Source organism: Lissotriton vulgaris, chromosome 3_1, assembly GCF_964263255.1.
Source record: "Lissotriton vulgaris chromosome 3_1, aLisVul1.2, whole genome shotgun sequence".
NCBI classification, from domain to species: Eukaryota; Metazoa; Chordata; class Amphibia; order Caudata; family Salamandridae; genus Lissotriton; species Lissotriton vulgaris.
The window spans coordinates 913,139,818-913,162,876 of NC_141689.1; the positions used below are offsets into that span (position 1 = coordinate 913,139,818).

The window sequence follows — 23,059 nt, forward strand, 5'->3', positions numbered from 1 at the left end:
GATTTAAAGAGGGTCGTGAGAAGGTAAATGGTGTGTCTATGTATTATAAGAATTCCATGACAGCTGCTTATAATGTATGCAAGAGGGAACTTTATCATATAAATATAATTGTTGTGACCCCAGAGCATTCCTGGAAAGGAACATTCAGGGACTTCTTTTTTTGCAATCTCCTTTTGTTAGTTCTATTTGTATTGCTCTTAACTAGTAACTAAAAAGCAGTCTTTTCTGAGAGCAGCCCTGCTTGGCTTCTGCCTCAAGGGAGTACTTTGAGATGGCATGCTTAGAAGAAAGAGCAAGCCTAATGTAATTTAACATGTCTACTTAACCATATTAAAACCTTCCAAAAGTGGCTGTAAAATATTCTTCTTGTCATTTTAATTAGTTTTGCATTGTAACTAGCTGGGTTCAATGTCACTTAAATTTGCCTCTGGTGAGTTGCCACAATTCCTGAACCTTTTCTTTTTATCTTTCACTAACCTTCTCAGACTCCTCTATCCGGCATTAACATTCCCGATAAGCCACTTTAGCTTGTTAGCTCCGAAAAGTTAAGACTTATCAGGGCCTAATGGCAGGTTTGGTTACACATGTGAATATCTGGATAGCTAGATGTTTCATGTGGAAACGTTAAATATGTGTGTAGCATAGTAACCCAGGAATCCCACATTAATCAAACATCTTTTAATCATTTTCTGAAAAGATGTGCAATAATAGTTGATTTTAAGTCATATTTTTTGCTTTGGCTCATGGTCGAAACTTGTTGATTGATGTAGAGAGCTGAAGTGGAAATGTAATTTCTATACGCTTCATTTACATAATATCGCCATTCACCTACATTTGGAAAACTCAGCAAAATGTACAGTTGCTTTTCAAAGTTTCTTAACTGCCCTTATTCACTTATAGTATGGGATGTAAATATGTTGGAACAATCTTTAACAGCAACCATAGTTTAAGTATTTTGCAGAAACACATACTTCTCTCATCTTCTCTATTCCCAGGGTGAATATATAGGAGATGACAATCCACTCTTGCATCGAAGGCCAGCGATCCATCTTCACGAGCACGATGTAGTTGAACAGCATCAGGTACCCAATGTAAGCCATCTGCATCAGAAAATGGAGTTGGTCAGGCTATACATATACTGGGACATTTTCTTGGAAAAAAGAGGTTCCAGATTTAATAACATTTTGTAACTGCAACACAGCAAGACAACTTGCTGAGCTGCATCAAATGGAGAGAGCAGGAATGTGCCATAAATATAAATATATGGCTCATTCCTGTGTTCTCTCACATGTGCCTGCAAAGCATCAACGCAAGGGTGCCTATGTTACAGCAATGATTGCTTTTGTGTAGGGAGGGACACCTTCGTGCACAAAGACAATCAATCCTCAGAGGCATTTTCCTCTCTCTACCTGTGTGTTGTAGACTGCAGCAGACGTAGAAAGAGGAAATAAACATATTTCTCCTCATTACGCCTCACCTAGGAAGGGTTGGCGTTTTGAAAAATTCCCAGGTTTACTAGTCTTAGTAAATCTGGGTATGCATTAAAACCCATAGGTGGGTGCATGGTAACACCCAAACTCCACCCACAGAATGCCTTCCCCGTGCAGCTGCCTTACGTTATTCCAGATCTACTACGCCACACAGAGCTACAAAAGGTGACCCTGAGTTACACAGTAAATCTTACTTACGGGCTTGTATCGCCTAGTGTATCGCCCAGTGTGATGCAACAGAAACACAATCCCTGGGCCTGGATGCTTTTGCAAAACAAACATTCATGACTAGACTCCCCCATCTCACCAATGATAAAAATTACATTTCAATATAAATGTTCTTCATATTATCCCAGTGGTGGAAGAAATTCCACTATTGGATTATTCTCTGTATTTAGAACCCAACCTGTAGGACCCGCCATTACTATCCAAATGTCAATTAAGATTCATATATGTTCTTATGTTCTAGTGGAGAGGGAATATATACAGCGAATCAACTGAAAGAGAAATTCACACAGATACTATCATAAACACAGACTTTCAGATCCAGAGGATCTGTCCATTTCCTTGCCTAATGGATCATGTTACAATCTTAGGACTACATTTATGAGGATTTGGCACAGGACAGGAATGTGCTGTATCTATGAGATACACAAAAACAAAACAACTGCCAATACTGGAAGTACTTTTTTCTTATTTTTCAAAGATCTGCTATGAATAAAACATGGCAGTCTATTCTTTCTTTTATTGCTGATTTATTATACTTGTTTCTTACTGTCAGAACGCTTTTTCATTTTATCATTTTTTGAAAACCTTTTTGTGCATATACAAAATATACAAATATACAAAATATACAAATTTATACAAGATTTACAATAATAGTCTCATGATTCCTAGACAACACATCCATACCATACCTTTCACACTACAGACACTCAATTAACATTCACACACATGACAAAAGCTACCTCTGAGGTATAGGTCAATGTCAACAAGGAATTATTTATATTGCAGGTAGTTTAGATAAGTTGGGTGAATCACAATTTTTTCAAAGTTCCAATGATTCAAACAATTCAAATTAAGTTATATCTTGATCTAGTCTTTCTAAACTTTTTCATTTGTTGACAAAAAACCACAAAAGATCTACGCGCTTCGAACGCCCTGATTGCGGGGTTCTCCTCAGGATCAACACGATTTCTATGGAAAAAAGATATATGTTCCAAAGTTAGACTACCTTGTTTATCAATGCCCAAATCACTCACTAGAGCAGCCGCCTGCCAGCTTAAACCAACATACCTTATGACTCAAATTCAGGGTGTCTCTCAGGACTGGTGTGGGTGATGTGTTAAATACACTGTAACAGAGACAATACAAATAAACATTACAGGCTGTTCCTGCTATAAGGGAACGGATGCCACCGACTTTAGCTATTAATAAATGCACTAACCTCGCAAGCTACAGAAGATCGCTTGGAGTGCCTGTGGGCAAAAAAGAAAGAAAACCGTGGATGTTTTGTCAGCCTTAGGGTGGAAAGTTCAAAAACTGCCGTAGCCTATTGTTTCAACGACTTACCCGGTATTAGCGTCCGATAGCTTTACCGGGGGTGCTTTTTTCGTGCCTTGTTGTTCAAAAGGCCGCCATGTCGCTAGAAAAATGCACTAAATGCACAAAGTCCTGTAAAAAACGGCCCATGATTAAAAAGGCGTCCTGTTTTTTCTTGTATGCTTCATGCAGCTAAAGGCTTCAGATTAAAATTGCCGGCTTCCTTCCAAAACGGAAAGTAAGTCCATAAACTTACTTGTCAGGCTCTGACAGTGTGGCGTCTCCGCGGTGTAGGTAATCAGTCCTTCCGTACGAGTATCTCCCGGTCATTTGACCTGGTTTGCAATTAAAGGGGAAGGTCGCTTTCTCTGTTTAGAACTTTATTAAGGCTTGCAATGCACAGGCAAAATTATATTATTAAGTGAAACATCGTTCACAAGCACTATTCGTTTTCCATGTTGTTCAGAAAACATTAAATGCTATTAGTTGAATACGGGTATTGGCAAGGAGGCAGCACGAATTTTTGATGTTTATCAAAACCAGAGGCATTCTGGTTGTAGTAGTTGTTTATCTATTTGTGGAACCTTAAGGACTAGAATTTGAATCCCCTCGTACACAAGTAGTGGTCAGAAGTTGAAGCCTGATGGCTGACCATATTTATTAATGAAGTAGATCGTAACAGGTTGGACCAACAGGGTTGTGTTTATCAGGTATTACCTCCAAAGATTTCAGAAATCCCATTCAATCCCCTAGTGGCAGTGTTGAATTTCATTATAAGGAAAGCTTCCCGTTGCGCCAACCTCAAATCCAAATTTCCTCCTCTTGGATCATTTTCAATTTTTGAAATGATCGTCCACCGAAGGTCATTTTCATTATGTCCATGTGAGATCCAATGTGGTGTCCAACTATTGCAGGTAGTCCCAACATACCTCTTAATGTCAATTTGGGTTCATGGGGCAAAGCTGCCCTGATAATATGGTTGGCCACACTTTTCTCTTTTTTGAATGCCAAAAGGGGGGGGGTTCATGGAATTCACAGTGTAGGTCTTTGACTAAATGCCAATTTTGCATCACCATCTTGCGTAGTTGGTGTGTGTTGGGGCTAAAAGTAGTAACACAAACAATCCTTTTTTGTTCCTGACGTGTTTTCTTTTTCAGCAATGTTTCCCTTGGTACCCACCAAGCTCTTCTCAGAGAGTTTTTTAGAAGTTTTTTAGGGTAGCCCCTCGCAAGTAGCCGATCCGAGAGTGCATTTGCATGTATAGAATACTCCTCTTTGTTGGAACAATTCCTCTTAATTCTTAAAAACTGCCCGAAGGGTAGATTCTGTTTGAGGCTTCTTGGATGGTGACTTGTATAATGTATGGCTTTGTTCCTATCAGTTGACTTTCGGAATAAGGTTGTTCCCAGGGTACCATCAGTTGCATATACTTTGACATCTAAAAAATTGATTGATTGATTACTCGCCACATGGCTAAATGTAATATCTTTTGTTCTCATGTTGAGCCATGTCAGAAATGCATCCAATTTTTCATGTGATTCCGTCCATATAAAGAAGACGTCGTCAATGTATCGCATATATTTAGTAATATGCTTTGCGTATGGATTGTTGTCATAAATGAAACTATTTTCATATAGCCCCATAAATAGTATGGCTAATTCCGGTGCAAAGGGGCAGCCCATGGCTACCCCTTTAGTCTGAAAAAAGAATTCTGTGTCAAATTAAAAATAGTTTTTCTGCAGTGCAAATTTGGCCAATCGAAGGATATCGTCTGTAGGGACTCTGCTAGGGTGTTCTCTTTGGTCCAGAAAGAATTCCAAGGTTTCCAATGCCTGTTCTTGTGGTATCTGCGTGTATAAGGACACAACATCCATGGTAACCATTAGTTACTTATTTTCATCAAATTCAATCGATATTAGTTGATTGATAAAGGCTGTTGTATCCTTTAGGTGTGCTTGGACTTTAGAAACAAGTGGTTTCAAAAAATGATCAATGTACTTTGACACTGGTTCAATCAGTGAATCGCAACCTGAAATTATTGGACGGACAGGGGTCTTCTTAGGGTCTTTATGTACCTTTGGTAAGACGTAGAATAATGGTGTTCTGGGGTTCTTATTTTGGAGAAAAGATAGTTCTTTTGGTCCAAGAATTCCCAATTCATGGCCTTCTTGGAGGATGTTAAAAAGTTCATTTTGAAGTTCCTTGACCGGGTTATGAGTGATCTTTCTGTAGCAAGTTTGGTCATCTAATTGACTTCTAACTTCCTTCTTGTATTTGTTAATATCCCAGAGGACTACTGCACCACCTTTAATATAAGCGATTTGTCATTTTTTAATGAAACGATGGCATCCTTTTCATTTCTACTCAAATTGAAATTAACAAATTGTTTTCTTTTCTCCAATGCTGTAATGCCTGATAAGATAGCTCTTTCGAAGGTAAGTACATCTTTTGGCGTTTTGTAAGTTGGTGGACAGAAATTAGATTTTGGTCTAAGGCCAGTAGTTTCTGTGTTCATTACTTTCGGCGTCTCCTTGAAGAAAGTTTTTAGACGTATTTTCCTGCAAAACTCTATAGCTTCCAATTTCATTTTAACAAAGTCTGTGGGTCTTACTGGGACAAAAGAAAGTCCCTTCTCAAGGACAGTTATTTCGGAAGGGGACAACTCCCGATCTGATAAGTTGAAGAGAGATGATGTTGTCGCTAGTTCCTGTAGTGCTGGCGTCTGGTTCGCATTTCCCATCGTTGGTTTCTGCGTGACCTTCCTCTTCCCCGCTGTTGGCCTCTGGCTAAAAAAGATTGAGGGTTCTGTTGCTGGTTCTGTTGGTTGCCCCTAGTCACTGAGTTACTCCTTGGATCGCTTGTGTCAGTCTCTCCTCCAGATGAGGAAGAAGTGGTGTCAGAAAAAGTTATAAACTTATTCCTAGATCTTCCCTGGTTGTCTTGGAAAAGGTTGTCTAGGAGCCAAGACCCTGTTCTGTTCCTACGTATCTATGAGATACAACACATACCTTTCCTTTTCCCCTGCGCCAATGCACCATGGGCTGCCATGCACCAACGCAGACACCCTTGCGCCATGGTGCAAGGATGCCTGCATTATGGGGCTGATTGATTTTGTGTAGGATGTGATACCTTCCTGCACAAAATCAATCAGCTTCCTCAATCTATGTGTGCTGCACAATGCAGCACACATAAAATAAAAAAAGGAATAAACATGGAGAAGTGAAAAGATTTCTCCTTGTTGCGCCTCCCTAATGACATCCCTTGGGGGGCCGTTAGATTCTGATGCATTCCCAAGTTTACGATATCTTGTAAATCTGGGAATGTGTCAGTTTCCATGGGTATTGCGTGGGAACACCCACAGCAACACCCATGGAACGCCCCTTTCACGCAGTGTTCTGTGTGAAAGGGGCACATATTTACAAATCCATGGAAAGCCGGGCCTTGTAAATATGCTGGGGCACATTGCGCCATCAGAACATCAACAAAGTACAGTTCTGGTGCCGCAAGGGGCCTCATAAATGAGACCCTTAATGTCTTCCAGCTTTCTCAAGTGAGTTTGCATTATAATGTGTTTAAAATGACCAGGAACAGAGAAACAACAGTTGAGGCGTGCATTATTTTTTGCACCTATGGTCAGATAATGGTATTTGTATATTTAACATTAAAAGGCCTATCTTTTTATGTGTGGAGTCTTTGCTATGAGTGCGGAGACTCCGCTGCCATAAAGATACTACTTGTAAAATTTGTTTGTGATAGCAAAACAACCTAACACTTACACTAAAATGTAAGTTTACCTTTGTGAATGAGGCGCTCTGCACTTACCTCTGCTCTGATTTGTGTATGTATATAATGTGCTAAAGTTAACCAGCATCAATCCAACCTGCCACTTACATGTATGAGGGGACAGGGACTTCTAAAGGATTTCGGGGGCCCAGGGCCAAAAGTAATTTTGGGGCCCCTGTTAGGAAAAGTTTTTGAATCTATGATGCAATTTCAGCTCTATCATGCCCTCTTCTGTCAGGACACTGACAGTGCACAGATGCACTGGTCCACATTATTAATATGTTTACATCGAATATTTAAGGATAGTGAAGTGTGTTTTTAATATTTTAATACAGCAGCAGCTCACTAATATTATTACATATCATTTTTGTGACCTCTGCCCATATTTTCAGATATTAGGTTCTGTTTTGATCTAACTTTGTGTTTGGATATTGGATAGTGTTGAAAAACATGAACATTTCTCTGTAAAATGTCTCTTACAGACTGCCATCCATCACCCACATTAAAAATAAACTACAGGAAAACGGAATGTAAAACAATCTTTTAAAGAATTATTTAATGTCATCAGGGCAAGACTCTCTGCAGAAGAGATCTGGCTCTTTCAAGGGGCCCTTGCCTTAAAACGTCTCCGTGAAGGGGAGTGAAAAGAGGAGCAAATGAAGACAACCCACCATTCAAATGAATTAGTGTCAATGCAAAAGTTAGGAAACCCTCAGTCAAACAAAGAAGAGAAAACGACCTGAGTATAACAAGGTGGAAAAATAGAAGAAAAAGAGGTGCCAGCTCATAACGGATGCCTTCCACTACTCTCAGCATGTGGGAGCGGGAACAAGAATCATCAATTATGCTCTGAGTTGTATGACCAAAAGGACTAAGAGATCAAAGTAGGCACACACCAGTGTAGACCATAAAAACATTATTGCTCACTAACATTATAAAAGCCAAAGAGACAGAGTTCGACATGCTGGGATCATTGGAACTCTGTGGTATGGTCACGAGATCAACTCGTCTCTATCTCCTTATAAGGGCTGTCCCAACCCATAAGCCGAAAGCCATCAAGAGAGCCCTACAAAGTGCTACAGGTGCATTGGGCCATCCCATGAGGGCAGTGACGTAACACTAACGGATGGGGTCCCTCTCTGAAGGATCTGATGGGAGCCCCTGAGGCTCCTGCATCTCGCAGATATTCATAGGCTTTAGGCTGAATGAGTGCTTCCTGAAAGGTGGGGCCTCCCTGCACCACCAGGGTTGCCTGCGCCTGTGTTACACCCCTGCATGAGACAATACACTTCCAACATCACTGCTGTTGCTTCTGGCAACTTGATGTGAAAACAGTCAGAAAAGGAAAACAGTGACACAAGTAATGTGTGGTGCCCTGAAGAGGATTTGTGGGACATCCTAGATGAAAGAGTGAGATCAAAAGCTACAAAGAAACTGTCAAACGCACAGAATGGGGCAAATTCCATCCTCATCCAAAGGTAGAAGAAATTCTTGAATTAAAGTGTATAAAATAGTATATCTTTTTCTGTAACATCAGATCTCTTGCTGTAACTTCGTTGAACTTTTCAGACCATTCGAAATAAATACATTTTTACTAAACCCACGGAGAAATTGAGCTCTCTGCTCTTCCCATATTTCCTTACAACTTACAACAAGTGTTCACATGGAACTTATTTTAGAAACAATTTTGTTTTGCCACAGATTTGGATTCTGTGTTGATTTGCTCAAGAAAAAGCCAGATAGTAGTAGAGCAGAGCATATCTGCCATATGGTATTGCAAAGAAACATTTGAAGTAAAATAGCCCGATTTTTGTCTTTCAATGACCTCAATTGAGTCATCTATTTATTCATTTATACAAATCATGTAGCTGGGAGATGGAGATATGCAGTAAAAGAATATATATTTGACTCTGTACATGTATTTTTTCACAATGCGTAAAATTCAGTAAGTACTGCTGTTTTGAAGAAAAAGAGAAAAAAACATGATATAGAAACTTCAAGTAAATCAACTATAACTAGACATATTGGAAATATGTGACAATGAAGTGACTTAAAATTGAAAGCAGGTTATTGATATATACAAAGATGTCTATATTTTCATTTCTTAATCCATGAAAGATCAGCCATATTGTTCTGTGGTGTCATTGTTGTTCGACTATCCTATAGTGGTGCTCGATCTCTTTACATATAGGAAAGAGGTACAGGTGTCACTCTCATCCAGAGTGCACAGAGAGCTGACTTGCTTTACCATCCGTAGGCCGTGTGAAAGTAATCGGGCCTGCCGACAGTGGCAATAGATACCCACGGATCAATGGTTTACACAAAGAACAACTAATACCTTGGTTCCTTTGGAACAAATTCCTGTATGAACTAAAGATATTAATCATGCCTCCTTCTGCGCACAATTGTCTCTCGGCGTTCTTACCTACATGAGGGAGGATCATTAACCCAGGATATCCCGTGCTCTGTGCACAAGAGGGGAACCACAGTCCACCCCTAGTCCCCAGGTCAACTCTGTCCTGATGAGACCCTCAAATTCCAAGTGGGGTTGAAACATCGTAGACACCACTATAAGATAGTCTAACAATGATAGCACCAGAGAACAATCTGGCTCACCTTTCATTGATTAAGAAATGAAAATTTAGATATCCTTGTATATACGTATAACCTGTTTTCAATTTTATGTCACTTCATTGTCACATATTCTCTATATTTCTGGTTATGGTTGTTTTACTTGTTCGCCATATTCAAAAGAATACAGTGCCTTCCTGTCTTTTGCCCAGCGCTGGTGCCGTGTTGGTTGCCTAGCACCAGCGCAGGCACCTTTGCACTCTGTTACAAGGGTGCCCTGAGTTGTAAGATGTATTGTTTTTGTGCAGAAAACAATCCCCTGAGGCACTTTCTTCTTTTCACGTGAGCAGCAGAATGCAGGACACAGAGAAATAGGAAAAAATGTGGAGAAATAAACATATTTCTCCTCGTTACGCCTCATCCTCGTTACACCTCACCTGGGGAGGCGTAGGTTTTTGGCACATTCCCAGATCTACCACTTCTGGTAAATCTGAGAATGGGTCAGAATCTATGGATATTACATTCATGGACCATCTTCCTGGCCCAGAGTAGGACAGTGCAGCGATTTGTGCAGCGTTACTTTACTTGAGATTTATGAAGCCACTCAGGGTCACACACGGTGGCCTTGCGTACCTTCATAAATCTAATTGTTATGTTGCGTCGCTCTTACACCACGTTGCATTGTGCAAGAGCGATGCAATGGGTTTCGTAAATATGCCCCCCAGTTCATGAATCCTTAATGCTCCTGAACCAGGCTGGCTGTATGTGATTAAGGCCAAATGCTGTTAACATTCGATTGGCCAGACTAACACACATGAAGTTGATGTTGAAGTTGAAGTTGAAGGGTTTTGTAGAGCGCTCTACTACCAAACGGTTTCTTGGCGCTGCAGAAGGGAACTGAACTGAGGAAGGAGGGGGTGTGGGATTAAGAGGAATAGGCAGAGGAGAAAAGATGGGTTTTCAGAGCTGACCGAAAGTCCAGATAGGAGGGAATGGACCTAATTGCCAGAGGGAGTGCATTCCAAAAGAGGGGGGCAAGTGTCGAGAACCTGGAACCACCCGATTTCTTCTTGCGGAAGCGAGGGACGTGGAGAAGAAACTGGGAGGAGGAGCGAAGATTTCTAGCTGAACATAAGCATTGATCTTAGTTCTAATGAATGCTGGAGCAGTACCGGCCAGAGACATAAATATCAGACAGCCCATTTTGAAGAGCGAGCGTTCCCTAATGAGGAGCCAGTGAAGAGTTTTAGGCAGAGGGGTGGTGTGACTCGATTTAGGGAGTCTGTAGATAAGGCGAGCAGCTTGGTTCTGGATAAGCTGCAAGCGACGGCGCTCGTAAGCAGGGATGCCCACATAAAGGGCATTGCCGTAATCTAGGCGGGATAAAATCATTGCCAGGACAATGACTTTGAGGGCTTCAACCGAGAATTAACGAGGGATTAGAGGGACCGACGATGAGAACCAGCTCCGTCTTGTCGGGATTCAATTTTAATTGATTGAGGTTCATCCAGTTGTAGATGAAAGAGAGAGTGGAGTGGACCCTAGAAATTGAATCAGGGGAAGAGGAGAGGTTGAAGATGAGCTGGAGGTCATCAGCGTAATTGAACGCCGTGACCTCCATGTCTTGTACAGCAACAATGAGGGGATGTATGTAAAGGTTAAACAAAAGGGGGGAAAGGGAGGAGCCTTGGGGTACCCCACAAGAGACAGAGCGGATGGGTGCAAGAAAGCCCTCCAATCGAACCGCCTGTGTGCGGTCAGCTAAAAAGGAAGTAAGCCAAGTCAGGGCCGACCCCCGTAGGCCGGCGCCCCTGACACGGTCGAGGAGGATGGAGTGGTCGACCGTGTCAAAGGCGGCGGATAGATCAAGAAGAACTAAAGCCTTGGGGGAGTTGGTGTCGGCGCTGCGCCAGAGCTCATCAACCACCGAGAGGACAACAGATTCCGTAGAGTGAGCAGGCCGGAAACCGGCCTGGTGGTCCGCCAGGAGGTGATGGGCCTCAATGTAGGTCGAGAGTGAGAGGTGATATGGCTCTCCAAGATCTTGCCCAGAAGCGGGAGGAGCGAGATGGGTCTAAAGTTGGAGGGGGCAGTGGGATCAGCACCAGGTTTTTTTATAATAGGGATTATCGTGGCAGATTTGAACGCATCAGGTACAATTCCTGAGGTGATGGAAGTGTTAAGCAGGGTAAGAGGAGGGGCTGGACAGTGGGAGAAGATCTCCCTTAGGATATGTGCAGGGCAAACGTCAGCGGGGGAACCCGTTTTAACTTTTCCCAGGAGAGTACAGAAGACCTCTTCTGTGATCAAGGGAAATTGATCGAGAAAGGAGGGGGGCGGAGGCAACGAAGGGCAAAGGAACAAAGGTGGTGCCAAGGGGATGTTCTGCTTTATAGTGGTGATCTTCTCAATAAAAAAGTCATTGAGGGTGCTGCAGAGGGGTTGGGAGGGAATGGGTCTGGGCGCAACTCTGTCGGAGGCAGCAAGCTCATGCACGATCGTGAAGATCTCCTTAGGTTTGTTAACTGCCTGATGAATTTTCTGGGAAAAATGTTCTAGCTTGGCGGTGAGTATAGCCTTTTTATAGGCATGAAGGAGAGTCAGATAAAGAATCTTAAGGTCAAGGCAGTATGTGCAACGCCACTTGCGCTCAGCCTGCCGAAGTGCTAATTTCTGGGTTTTTAGGGCATTGGAAAACCATCTGTTGGCATCGTGGGGGCGGCGCGTTCGGGCCCGTCTTAGAGGTGCAACTTGATTACAGGCCTCTGAGAGCCAGTTTTCGATAGTGGCTATCTGCCTATTAGGAGGCATGTCTGCCAAGGTGGGGGCGGAGGAGGCTAGAGAATGGCCTAGCGCAGTCAGATCCACCCTGTTCCAGTTGCGAGTGTGGATGTTTTTGGGGAGAGAGGGGTTATTAATCACCCCCAGGGGGGTGGAAAAGGTAATCAGGGAGTGGTCGGACCAGACGCAGGGGGATATGATAGGCATGGAGATAGACAAATTGGCATACCAGACTTGGTCAAGAATGTGCCCATGAGTATGGGTGGGGGAAGAGATGTGAGGGGTAAGGGTGTCGGAGAAATCTTTGGACATAGTGTCTTCACGTGGGTCACCCGGCCAGAGGTTGAAGTCACCCAATAGGAGGACAGCGGAATTGTTAACCACCAGAGTGGCCAGTAAGTCCTGTATGGCTGGAATGAAATGGGGCATGGGTTGGGGGGACGATAGAGGAGCACAAAGGTGAGTTGGATCGCAAGATTAGTCGAGCGTGCCACCAGGAAGTCAATAGATGTAATGGGAGGGTGGGAGAGGAGTTGGAATTGGAGATTAGAGCGTACTATCATAGCCACTCCGCCGCTGGTCTTCCCCTCAGGGTGGTCGGCGCGGAGGGTGTAGTAAGGATCAGGGAGGGAAATAAGGATATCAGGTAGGGAAGCGGCAGTGTACCAGGTTTCCGTAAGAAACAGGATTTCAGGTCTGGTGGTATCAAGGAGGTCAAAGAGCTCTAATTGGTGCTTGCCCGCGGACCGGGTGTTAAGGAGAGCGACTGATGCCGTGGGAGGGTGACTTTCAGGATGCTTAGAACGGGAATGATACGAGGCAGGGCGTGACAGCACCTTGCATGGACCAGAATGCAGGCATGGAGGATTGGCGCGATCAGGCTGGGCAATTTCAAGGGAGTTGATCTGAGCCAAAATAGATGGGCTGATAGGCCAATCGTCGTGGCATTCCGGGAGTTGGTTAGGTGAGTAGGTAAGGAAACAGGCAGGGTGAGGGGCCCCGGGACCGGGCCTGGCACGGACGGGCTTGCCTTTGGCGCGCCTTCGGCGCGCTGCCGGCGCGCCCGCTGCGCGCCGGCGGCATGAATCTTATTTTTTTAAGAGAATACGTCTGCACTGTAGGTTTGTCTGACGGGACTTACAAACACAGCCTGTGATCGAATGTGGGACACGCTTGGGTGGTTGGAACAGAATTTCCAAAACTAGGTAGGTTTTCTGGTCCAGCAAATGCAGATTTCATTTTTAGCATGCTGTGACGGAGTGCATATTGAAATTAGTTTGTAGTTCTGAGGGTATATCCCTCGCACAAGGCATTCTTTGAATTTGAAGGCTAAGCATAAGTAAAAAGAAGTATTGAAACTTGGGTCTTTGTGTTCACTTCACATGGAGACTCAAAGATGGACTTCACTAACACAACCAAAAAAAGAGATACATCTAGCTGTCCCTGCTTGTTATTCACTGCCTAAGATGTGCTCAAGGCTGAGAATAAAAAAAAGTGATGGGATGCATCTCAGAGTTTATTCTGACTACACTACAAAGGTGCAAGCATTCCCATCACATTCTTAAATTGGATTTGGAATCAAAATTGGTAAGAGATTGTCCCCTTGTTTTTTACTTGTGGGGCTGGAGCACATCTTTGAAGGAGAGCTTTAGGTGTTATATTCTAAATCATCTGCTCTTATCAGCTTTTTCAAACACAGAGACAAATAGAAGGAGCCCTTAAGCCAGGTCTGAAATGTGATGACTCTTTGGACCAAAGGAAACTATATGTGAACTGAGGAATGGCTCTTGCTGAGACCACGAGTAACCAGATTCGTACATCAGTTCTCCTCCAGACCAACTAATGTGTCTCTAATATGCTATTCGAATATTTTTAGGACTCTTGACATGTTTACTATTTCCTTCTCTCCGCCAACCGGTTCACAGGGTGCCACTGAAATAAACATTTTTTATTTAAAAATGTAAATCAGACTGAGGAAAACATACTAGGTGCTAATTTTGCAGTTAATGTGGCTAGGAGATTTATTGCGTTTTGCCTACGTTCATAGCAGAAATGCACAACTCAAGCGATCCCTAAGCCAATTAATCACACAGTCCTGCCAGAAATCATGCATCACGTGTGACACTAACACATTTCAGTGTGGTGATCCGCATCACTGCACTCAAATGCATTGTCGCGCATATATAGCGCCTACTGAGTTGTTAAGCAGGAGAGCTAGTAATCATGCACCTCTGAGCTACACTGAAACTGACGCTGGAGGGAGGAGTGGCAGTGTGCCCTGCACTCTGCTCCCGGGGCCATCTCGGAGTCTGCAGCTATGGCTGCTAAGTGTTACAATGTAACGTTTATACTAGGATTCACCACCGGCAGCAGCAGGGCATATTTGCTACATTCCTAACGTCTGTGACTCAGTCAGGAGGTCAGGACGAGTTTTGTAGCACACATGTCCTGCTGCCGTCAACGTCCGGAGTTAAAGTTTTGGCACTGCGGTTAATTTAAATGAATACAAATGTTTGTTCTAGCACCGGAGGGAGCCAACTCACCACACCGGTGCACTGGCGTTTGAGTGAACAGCCCGTGACAGGCCTTGCGCTGGAGTTTTTCAGCACTTAAGGCGCACCAGTCTCTCCACGCAGCTGCTGAACATCAGAAGGCAGAATCGTTGAGGCCATGGCAAGGGCAAAGTGAGTGCAGCCTGGAGTGTGAACACTCTCTTACTTCCCCATGCTTGGCCTTAGCTCTTGGCCGCATTTCCGCTGACTAATGGCAGGACTGACCCCCGCGACCAGCTTTGGGAGCCCCACCCTGAAACAAGACATCTTGGAAATGCTGGGCTCGGGTACAGGTAGAGTGGTGACAGTGAGAGTATGGTGTGGGAATATAGCGGCCAGGGGTGATGGTTAGGTATGGGTCAGGTGTGTGAGTGGTGGCAGGAGGCGACACTTCTAGAGGCTCTGCTTTTCAGAGATTTACTCCACACATTGACCACAGCTCGACCTGATTTAAGAGGTTTGCGTGAATGAGGAAGGGCTTTGCTGCATAGTGACCAAGTGTGTGTTTCTATCCCCTCTTTTACGTTTGCGGTTTATTTCTCAAAACCGCTGGGGGTAATTTAAAACATGTTTCTGACAGTCCTAAATTGTCTGCTATGTTGTATGAGAAATTACTGCTCCGGCCTCAGCCTGTGAGGATAATGCAAAATGGTGTTTGACAGCCTGTCTCCTGCTAGTCAGCTGATACTGTGTGACTCTTAGGCAGCTCAGATGCCTCCGTGTGTAACATGTTCATGTTGGGCCCTCGCATATCCTTCCTGTTGGGCCGGGTCCCACGTGGACAGAGAGACCATTTCTGGTGCTTTGCAGCAGTTTTAAAATCTTCTTGGAGTTTCTTGTTGCTCAAATAGGTGTAAATTCTGATATTTATATGTTTCCCTCGTCTACATTGCTTGATTTTGCTCGCAAGAAAGTGTCACTCATAGTAGTTGAAATGTCACTCATAATTGCACTGACATTATTTAAATGTCACACATAGATATCTGAAACCTTGGCAGCAATGATCACAATTATATACCCTTGCCGTTTCATGTCGAAAAACTTACAGTGTAAAACCAAAATTTCACAATGGGAGCGTTGTAAAACTCGTAGATCTTTCTTCCGAGCGGAATCAGACGGTGCCTGGTGTGGAGCTGAACGTCGTCATCATCTTTCTTTCTCGATGACTCCCCGTTCCCTCGGGTTAACATGGCCTGCAAGAGAGAACACACACAGCACGTTCATTCATTCCTCATGATTCAATGGTATTACACATTTTGCAAAGATGCATCAGGCGCGCTCGTAACAGGAAATGGCTAAACAGGAGCAACTGCCCTCTTCCCGTCAGGACAACACAGGGAATCTTCCCCCCTTCCAGCAATCTTGCAGAGGCCCGCCGCCCGGCTACGGTTACGGGTTGTTTTATCTCTTAAAGCGTCCGACATCTGATCTGATGAACATGTATTTGGCTAAACAGGTACCGTAGTTCACTTCCACCACTGAAATCAACTATTTCTATTCTTTTGAAAGGCGGTGGTGCTTGCTTCAAGTCCCTCTGTTACCTCTAAAATGTGTACCTCAAGGAGACTAGATATTGATCGAGATTCACACACTTCTTCTTTTTTTTCTTTACTGTATGTAACTTCGTTTTGATTATATCCTGCCTGTTATGACTCCCCTAAGGTTTTAGTAAAGACCACCACACTTATGTGAAATGTTTAACGTCTTTGGAGTACTTTTTCCCACCAATAAGCCTGGGCCAGGTATGCCAAAAGGCAGTCTTTTTTATTTAATGTATATAGTGTATTGTTTTATGTTAGTGAATTTATTCTTTTTATTTTATGGCGCATCATTGTTTTACTTTCCTTAAGTACAGTTTGTGTCGGTTTCTCTGTGCTCTCCTTTCATAGACAAGTGTGATTTTCTACTTTTCCTCCCTTTTAATTGTTCTACATTTTTTTCTGTGGTTTCTTTAGCTCCAATTCTCAATTACCAATTGCTAAAGGCTTTTAATGCTCTCGTGTTCCTTCTTTGCTTTCCAGTGATTCTCTCTGGTGTTTTCTCTTTTACCCACCACTCAGTGGCGGCTCCTCTGCTATGGCGGAGGAGCATCACCCCCACTGCTTTTAAGCAGTGAAAATGAAGGAAACATAAAATGATAGCTTTGAGTTATTATCATTTTATGTTACTGTGCTGCCTTGTGGGTGGGCAGAGCTGCTCTGATCTCTAAGCAGGGCAGGGCAGGAGGGGTTTGCCCACTCCTAAGTGCACATGACTGTTTGGCCGGCCCTCTGGGACTGGCCAAACAGCCATGCACACTTTCCCTATTCTCCACGCAGGCTGCATTACAGCCTGCGTGGAGAACATGCCCAGGCCCCCATTCACTTACTGAGCGTCGAACCACGACACTCAGACCAATCACAACGCCACATTGCAGTGTTGTGATTGGTCAGGGGAGCCTGGCTGTGCTTCCTGTTCCTGGAGTCCGAAGGAGGAGAGCAGGAGCAGAGAAGCGGGACCCGGCGGCAAGGTAAGTGTTTATTTTTTTAAACATTTGTTTACATTGCGATCCCCGTGCTCCTGTGCCCGCCCTGCCACCCACAAGGTGTGACGGCCTCCACTGCCACCACTCAAGTTCTTGTGCTTCCTCCCACGCAGACCCACCACGTGTGGATTCATACATCAACTCTCCTTCAGTCAGTTTTCACGTCTAGAACTTTGAGGACCTCATGTATTATATTTTGACACATGGCAGTGCAGCAAGCCTTCCTGCTGTGCTGTCGTGTGTCAAAATAAATGGGCAGGAATGAGTCGTAATGACAAGATATGGCGTATTCATGTCCTTCGTCCATACAGCTGTGCGCCAACACAGACACCCTTGTGCAGAGATGAATATTGTTGTGCAGGAAGGGACACCTTTCGGACCCTCCTGTACAAAAACAATAATTAATGGCGTTTGGCTCCTATTATGTGCACTGCAGAATGCAGAAATAGCAATGAATTAGGAGAAATAAAGGTATTTCTCCTTCTTGCGCCACTCCTATGCCTCCCCTGGGTAAGCGTATGATTCTGACACTTTGTAAATATGGGAATGAGTCAGGTTCCATGGATGTTGCCGTGGAATACCCACTGCAACACAAATGGAATGCTCTTTTCACGCAGAGTAATGTGTGAAAAGGGACCATACTGACAAGGTCATAAAAAGTCACGCAGGGTGACTACATGGGCGTGTAAATATGGGCAGGCACACTGCGCCGCTGGAACATCAAAAAAAGTGGTGCCCCGGCCGCACATTGGGCTTGTAAATAAGCCACTGACTGTTTTTTAGTATTTACTTCCCTTGACCAGTTGTCTCCTTTCCCTACTGTTCACAAATAGTTATTAAAAAAAGTCAAACAAGCGTTGCATTTCTAACTTTTGTGGTTGCTGGCAGAGAGTCCTGGATGCCACTGAAAAGAAAAGAGAAGTGTGGGAGCCTTCTTACCTCAGGGATTTCAAGAATCACGCTGAACTGTGTCTCTGTGCCAGAACAAAGTACTGGGGAAGTGTTTTCCCCAAAGTCGGTGGCACAAAGAAGGGCTTGGGCATACCTATGTCCTCTATCCTCACAATAACTGAGGGGAAGGCATGCATTGTCTACTGCTGGTGAGGCATGTTGACTTTGCAGTACCACTAGTAACCTATAATATACGATCTCTAGAGATTCATAATAATACAGGTGCAGTTTGAAGATAGAGCTCACTTTTAGTAAAAATGTAAAATGTAAACATTCACAGGAAATTAAAATCTCTCATTTATTACATAAACAATATTTAGACTGGAAAATAACATTTAAGTCTGATTTATGGAACTGGTTTCAGTACTTAGTAAATCTGAATGACCCTGAAGAAATAAGTGGGCAGAGTAAAAAGATGACCCTCTTCTTTGGCAATATATACAATACACATGTGTACTAAATACATTTTCACTCAGAAGAGTTTGCTCCAGTCTTTACTGTTCCTGCTGTTGCCATCGAGAAGGAGAGCAACCTGTTGCCATTTCCATTAATTAACGGATGTACACACAAAAAATGAAGATAAGAAGAACATTTAGCAAATCTGCTTGGCCAAATGTCCCACGGTACTTTATGATATGCATTTATGCACACACCACCTCAATGTATCTTTTCATTTAATACCATGGTGCCTTTTTGAGATATCTGGATTCCTGGGACACTATTATTCAGAAATGGGTCTGAACCACATTCATTACAGGCTTTTACAATTCATCCACATTGGCTCGTTGGAGGTGCATAAATGCATGTTAAAGTAAATTCATGTTACTTTATTGTTAGTTCACAGACAGATGTAAGAACAAACCTTCTTCCTGAAATTAAACTCTGTTTTTTAATATACTACATGATTTACATCTTATAATGAGAAGTAATACCTAGTAAATATCAGAAGGAAGAAACACCTGGCCCTGTGTTTATAATACATGCTAAATTCTGGGGAAAGCCTCTCTGTAATCAGAGTCCAACATTGTTGAAATATGAAAAGCATTGGATGTTTCTATATTATCCCTGAGGCACAAGGGCTGCTTGGGAGACCGAGAGCTGTCTGTAGTAGATGTGAACTAGTATTATGCTTACGGGAGAATACATTCTACGAATCCCCATAGCTATCATGTTCGACAACCCTATTTAAAGCTCTGAACAATATTGTTGAGAGCCTACTCAATCAGATATCAATATGTTGTTGTATCGTTCAGTCTCTTCTGCCACGCATGTCCCTCCCACTACAGAAGTTATTAAGTCTCTTAGTAACTATGACAATTATTAAACATTAGGAAGACCATATGCCTACTCAGGAGGAATAGTGACAAAAGAAGAACTACTTTATTCATTGGAAAGACGTTGTTACTAGTGCATTAGATGGGTGATATCAGGGTGCACCAGCGTGACCAGTGGCCGGAAGTGACATTTGCCATTGGATTGAACTGTGGACAAATTCTTGGGGGGAGGCAACGTCATCTGCTGCTCATTTGTCTTGATGCAACATGTTATGGTAGGCAAACCTGTGCGAATACCTTGGAATTCTGATCTCTGTAATCTTATCTTTGGCCCACAGTTTAATGTTGTTGGAGCAAGCAGGTGGTCTTTGTGCCACACAGTCATTGTACAATCCTTCAGATTTTTCAATTTTTGCAGTCTGATTACTGCTTGGAAGTTTCTGGACAACTTCTCCTTATGTATTTCATTCTCGTCATTTCTTTCTTGCCATGCTCTCATTGTGCAATGCTAATGATTTCAGAGACCAGATTACTGAGGAGGCTCTCAGGTGTTCCTAGTGAAAGGCAACTGCTGGAGTGCTTAAGGAGGGGTCTGTCTTAAAATGTATTTTTCAGAATGAATTGGATTTAGAGGATCTTTACACTCTGTTTGGCTTCAGAAACTATCAGTAAAGAAAATTTACTTTTGTGTTTGTATTGCACATAACTGTTCCAGTACGCAAAAGAATAAACAAATATAATAAAAAGTACTGTGTGAATCAAATTGGGTTGAGTAAATTATACCGCCATGGATTTAAAGCTGGAAGACTGTGGATCTTTCCAACACAGGGGAAATATGGGCATGTTTCTTGCCAGGTGATTTTGACAAAGGAGCTGCATTACCACCTCCTTTGTCTTCAGCGTCATAGTATTAACACGAGGTGAGTCCTCACCTAAGAGACAAGCATTACGCTTGCCCTTTGTATAAAATAACTTTTTTAAAGCCTCATTCTCCCCTCTTGGTAATATTATTCTCTCCTGCTAACAGCACATTCTGTAGGCACCAAGCAAAACATAGGATACAAAGAAGAGGGAGATCAGACTCATTGATTTTGACAAGGAAGACTGTACTCATAGTAATGAAGATTATCGATAATTAACAGGGTACTAAACATAGCAAACAATAGAAGGGGATTTCCTTAGTACTCAAAATAGTGATACAATTATGTAGGTGGCCATTTAGAAGTTCTGATGGAAAGGATAAGTGGAAGATATTTGAAAGTCATGTGAGAAAGTAGCTAACATATCTCCTCCAAATTAGAAATGTGTTTGTACCTAAAAGGTTTGGGAACAGGGAAAGGCTGAACCTCTGTAATTGTCTGAACTGCTTTGGATAAAGGTTTTTGAACATAAGAACTGTCAGAGATAGGTTGTGACCACAGTCCTAGTCTTACCCGACAAACACCTCATGCATTTAATATCATAGAATAGGAACACAAAGTTAGTCAGCAAATACATAGTTGAAATGTCCTTAACACATCACAGAGGTCACAGAATGAGTTACACAGAATCGTGCATATTAATCAAAACAACTAATTACAGATGGAGCTTGCACCACAAAAGGCTACGTCACAAGTTTTCCTCCTTGATCTCATTTGTTCCCTATGTATTGTTCCCAGAGAGAGACACATCCACTGAATCAGCATTAGCAGAATATATTTCATATTTATCAAATGGAGCATATTTAAGATCTTATATTGGGATATGCATGTGTATAGAAAGGGTAGTAATCTACAGCCTGAAAACTCATCAGACTGAACAGAAATATTGATTCTCAGAACGGTTGCTTGTGATTCTGGAAAACAAATATTCTTAAGGAAAAATGTTCTGGAGAAACCTTCTACGTGAGTCTGTTAACTCAAATGTTTCATAATGAAAATAGTTTCCAGGATGTTGAATCCATCCTGCTGGATGTCCTTCAGGTTGAAAATGTTTCCTGCACTCATTTTTTCCAGGAACCCTTTGGTTCATTTTCTTCACTGTCTGTCCACTTTTTGTCTTTTTTGTGAAGTAGAAGATCCCACGCTCTTTCTTTTCTGTCTATATTTCATTATCCCTTTTCTGTACCATGATAAGTTCCTCCACCTTTCTCCCTATTTTTTCTTTTGCCATTTCCCACTGCCCCTACCTATATCCTATTACATCTACATATAGCTATATCAGACAAGCTTTATACCTGCCCTTAGCCTTGTGTCTCTATCTCTACATATACCGTAGTGCACCTACCTATACTACAGTACTTCGGCCTATCAAAGTACTCTAGTACTTTTGGCCATGCTGTAATGCTAATAAGTCTACTCCGCCTATAAACTATAATTGATATTCCTACTTCTACCCTAGCATAAACTCAAATACCTCTATCCTAGTCTCTAGCCAAGAACCTCTACTTATATCTACACCCTATTATCGTTACCCCTACCATACAGTAGTATACATTTACCACTACCTATGCATTGGTACTTTTTATCTGTGCCCCTTTTTCTCCTTAAATGTGCTCAATCTATTTCTTATTCCCAACACCCTCTTCTTCTGGTGCCTTTTATTGAAATTCCTCCAATTTCTTATAATGTTTCTCATTTTGAAACTCACCAACTGAGAGTTGCACAAGATTGGGGTTATCGGGCTTGAGGTCTTTAGTATGGTTTGTCTCTGGAAACGGCATTGGGAAATGTGCAGATTGGAGGAATTTGATTAACGATAACATGTATGGGGTGGAGGAATTTCATTAACCATGACATACACGAGGAAGGGAATTGCATCCCCTTCCTGGCCAACCTTCAAACACACCCAGGGTACTCATAGTACTTACTGTATCTAAATGTGAGTAGTCCACCATTCTTGCTGCTTGGAATGTTTCATCTGGTACTCGATTCCAGAACCTCACCACTCCCTGTGTAGAAAAGTGTTGTTTTAAACTGCCCTTCCCTTGAAGTTTATTAGCCCCTCCAGGTATGCGTTGCCACAACACTATTTGTAGCCTTGGAGGTCTTATCATTCCTTGTACGAATTCCAAAATTGTTGTCATAAACACTACATATTGGAACAAAGGTAACTTGAAACAACAACCAACACTCATCTCACCTACATATAGTTTTTGATAAAATCTGTAATTTTGTATCACAGCTTGTTAATAAAAAAATAAATAAAAGATTTTTCATAAATGTTACCAAAGGCAATGATGTGTTTTGTTGCATTATATACGTAGAGAGAACTTCAAGTCCAGCACATGTGAGGAACTGTGTTAAAAACAAGGCAATAGCTGCTTCCCAAATACACTTTTAACACGTTCTAGTATTTTTATTTTTTGTTTGAGCAGAGACTACAAACCATGGTTACTCCCGACCTCCAATAATATTGCTTATAGAACAACACAAGGTAAGTATATACATTGAATTACAGATGGGTAACAGTGAATTGCGGGGTTGTTTTTTATCAAGAGGCTCTGAGTGTCATCAAACAGGCAATAAGAGTGAATTCAGAGTTATCTAGGATGTCACTCAGAACCCCGAGGTGAAAAACATCACCGTAATTGACCTTTTACTCATCTATAAT

At 42.5% G+C, this 23,059-nt stretch overlaps 1 protein-coding gene across 1 annotated transcript in view; it reads right to left on the bottom strand.

Moving 5' to 3' along the window:
- Window positions 1-23,059, bottom strand: part of TRPM3 (transient receptor potential cation channel subfamily M member 3) — a 979,327-nt gene that overhangs the window by 179,445 nt on the left and 776,823 nt on the right. The window contains exons 19-20 of the mRNA XM_086963586.1: window positions 15,766-15,912; window positions 972-1,100 (exon numbers count right to left, since the gene is read on the bottom strand). Coding sequence (XP_086819712.1) covers window positions 972-1,100; window positions 15,766-15,912 — 276 coding nt within the window. The remainder of the gene's footprint in view (window positions 1-971; window positions 1,101-15,765; window positions 15,913-23,059) is intronic.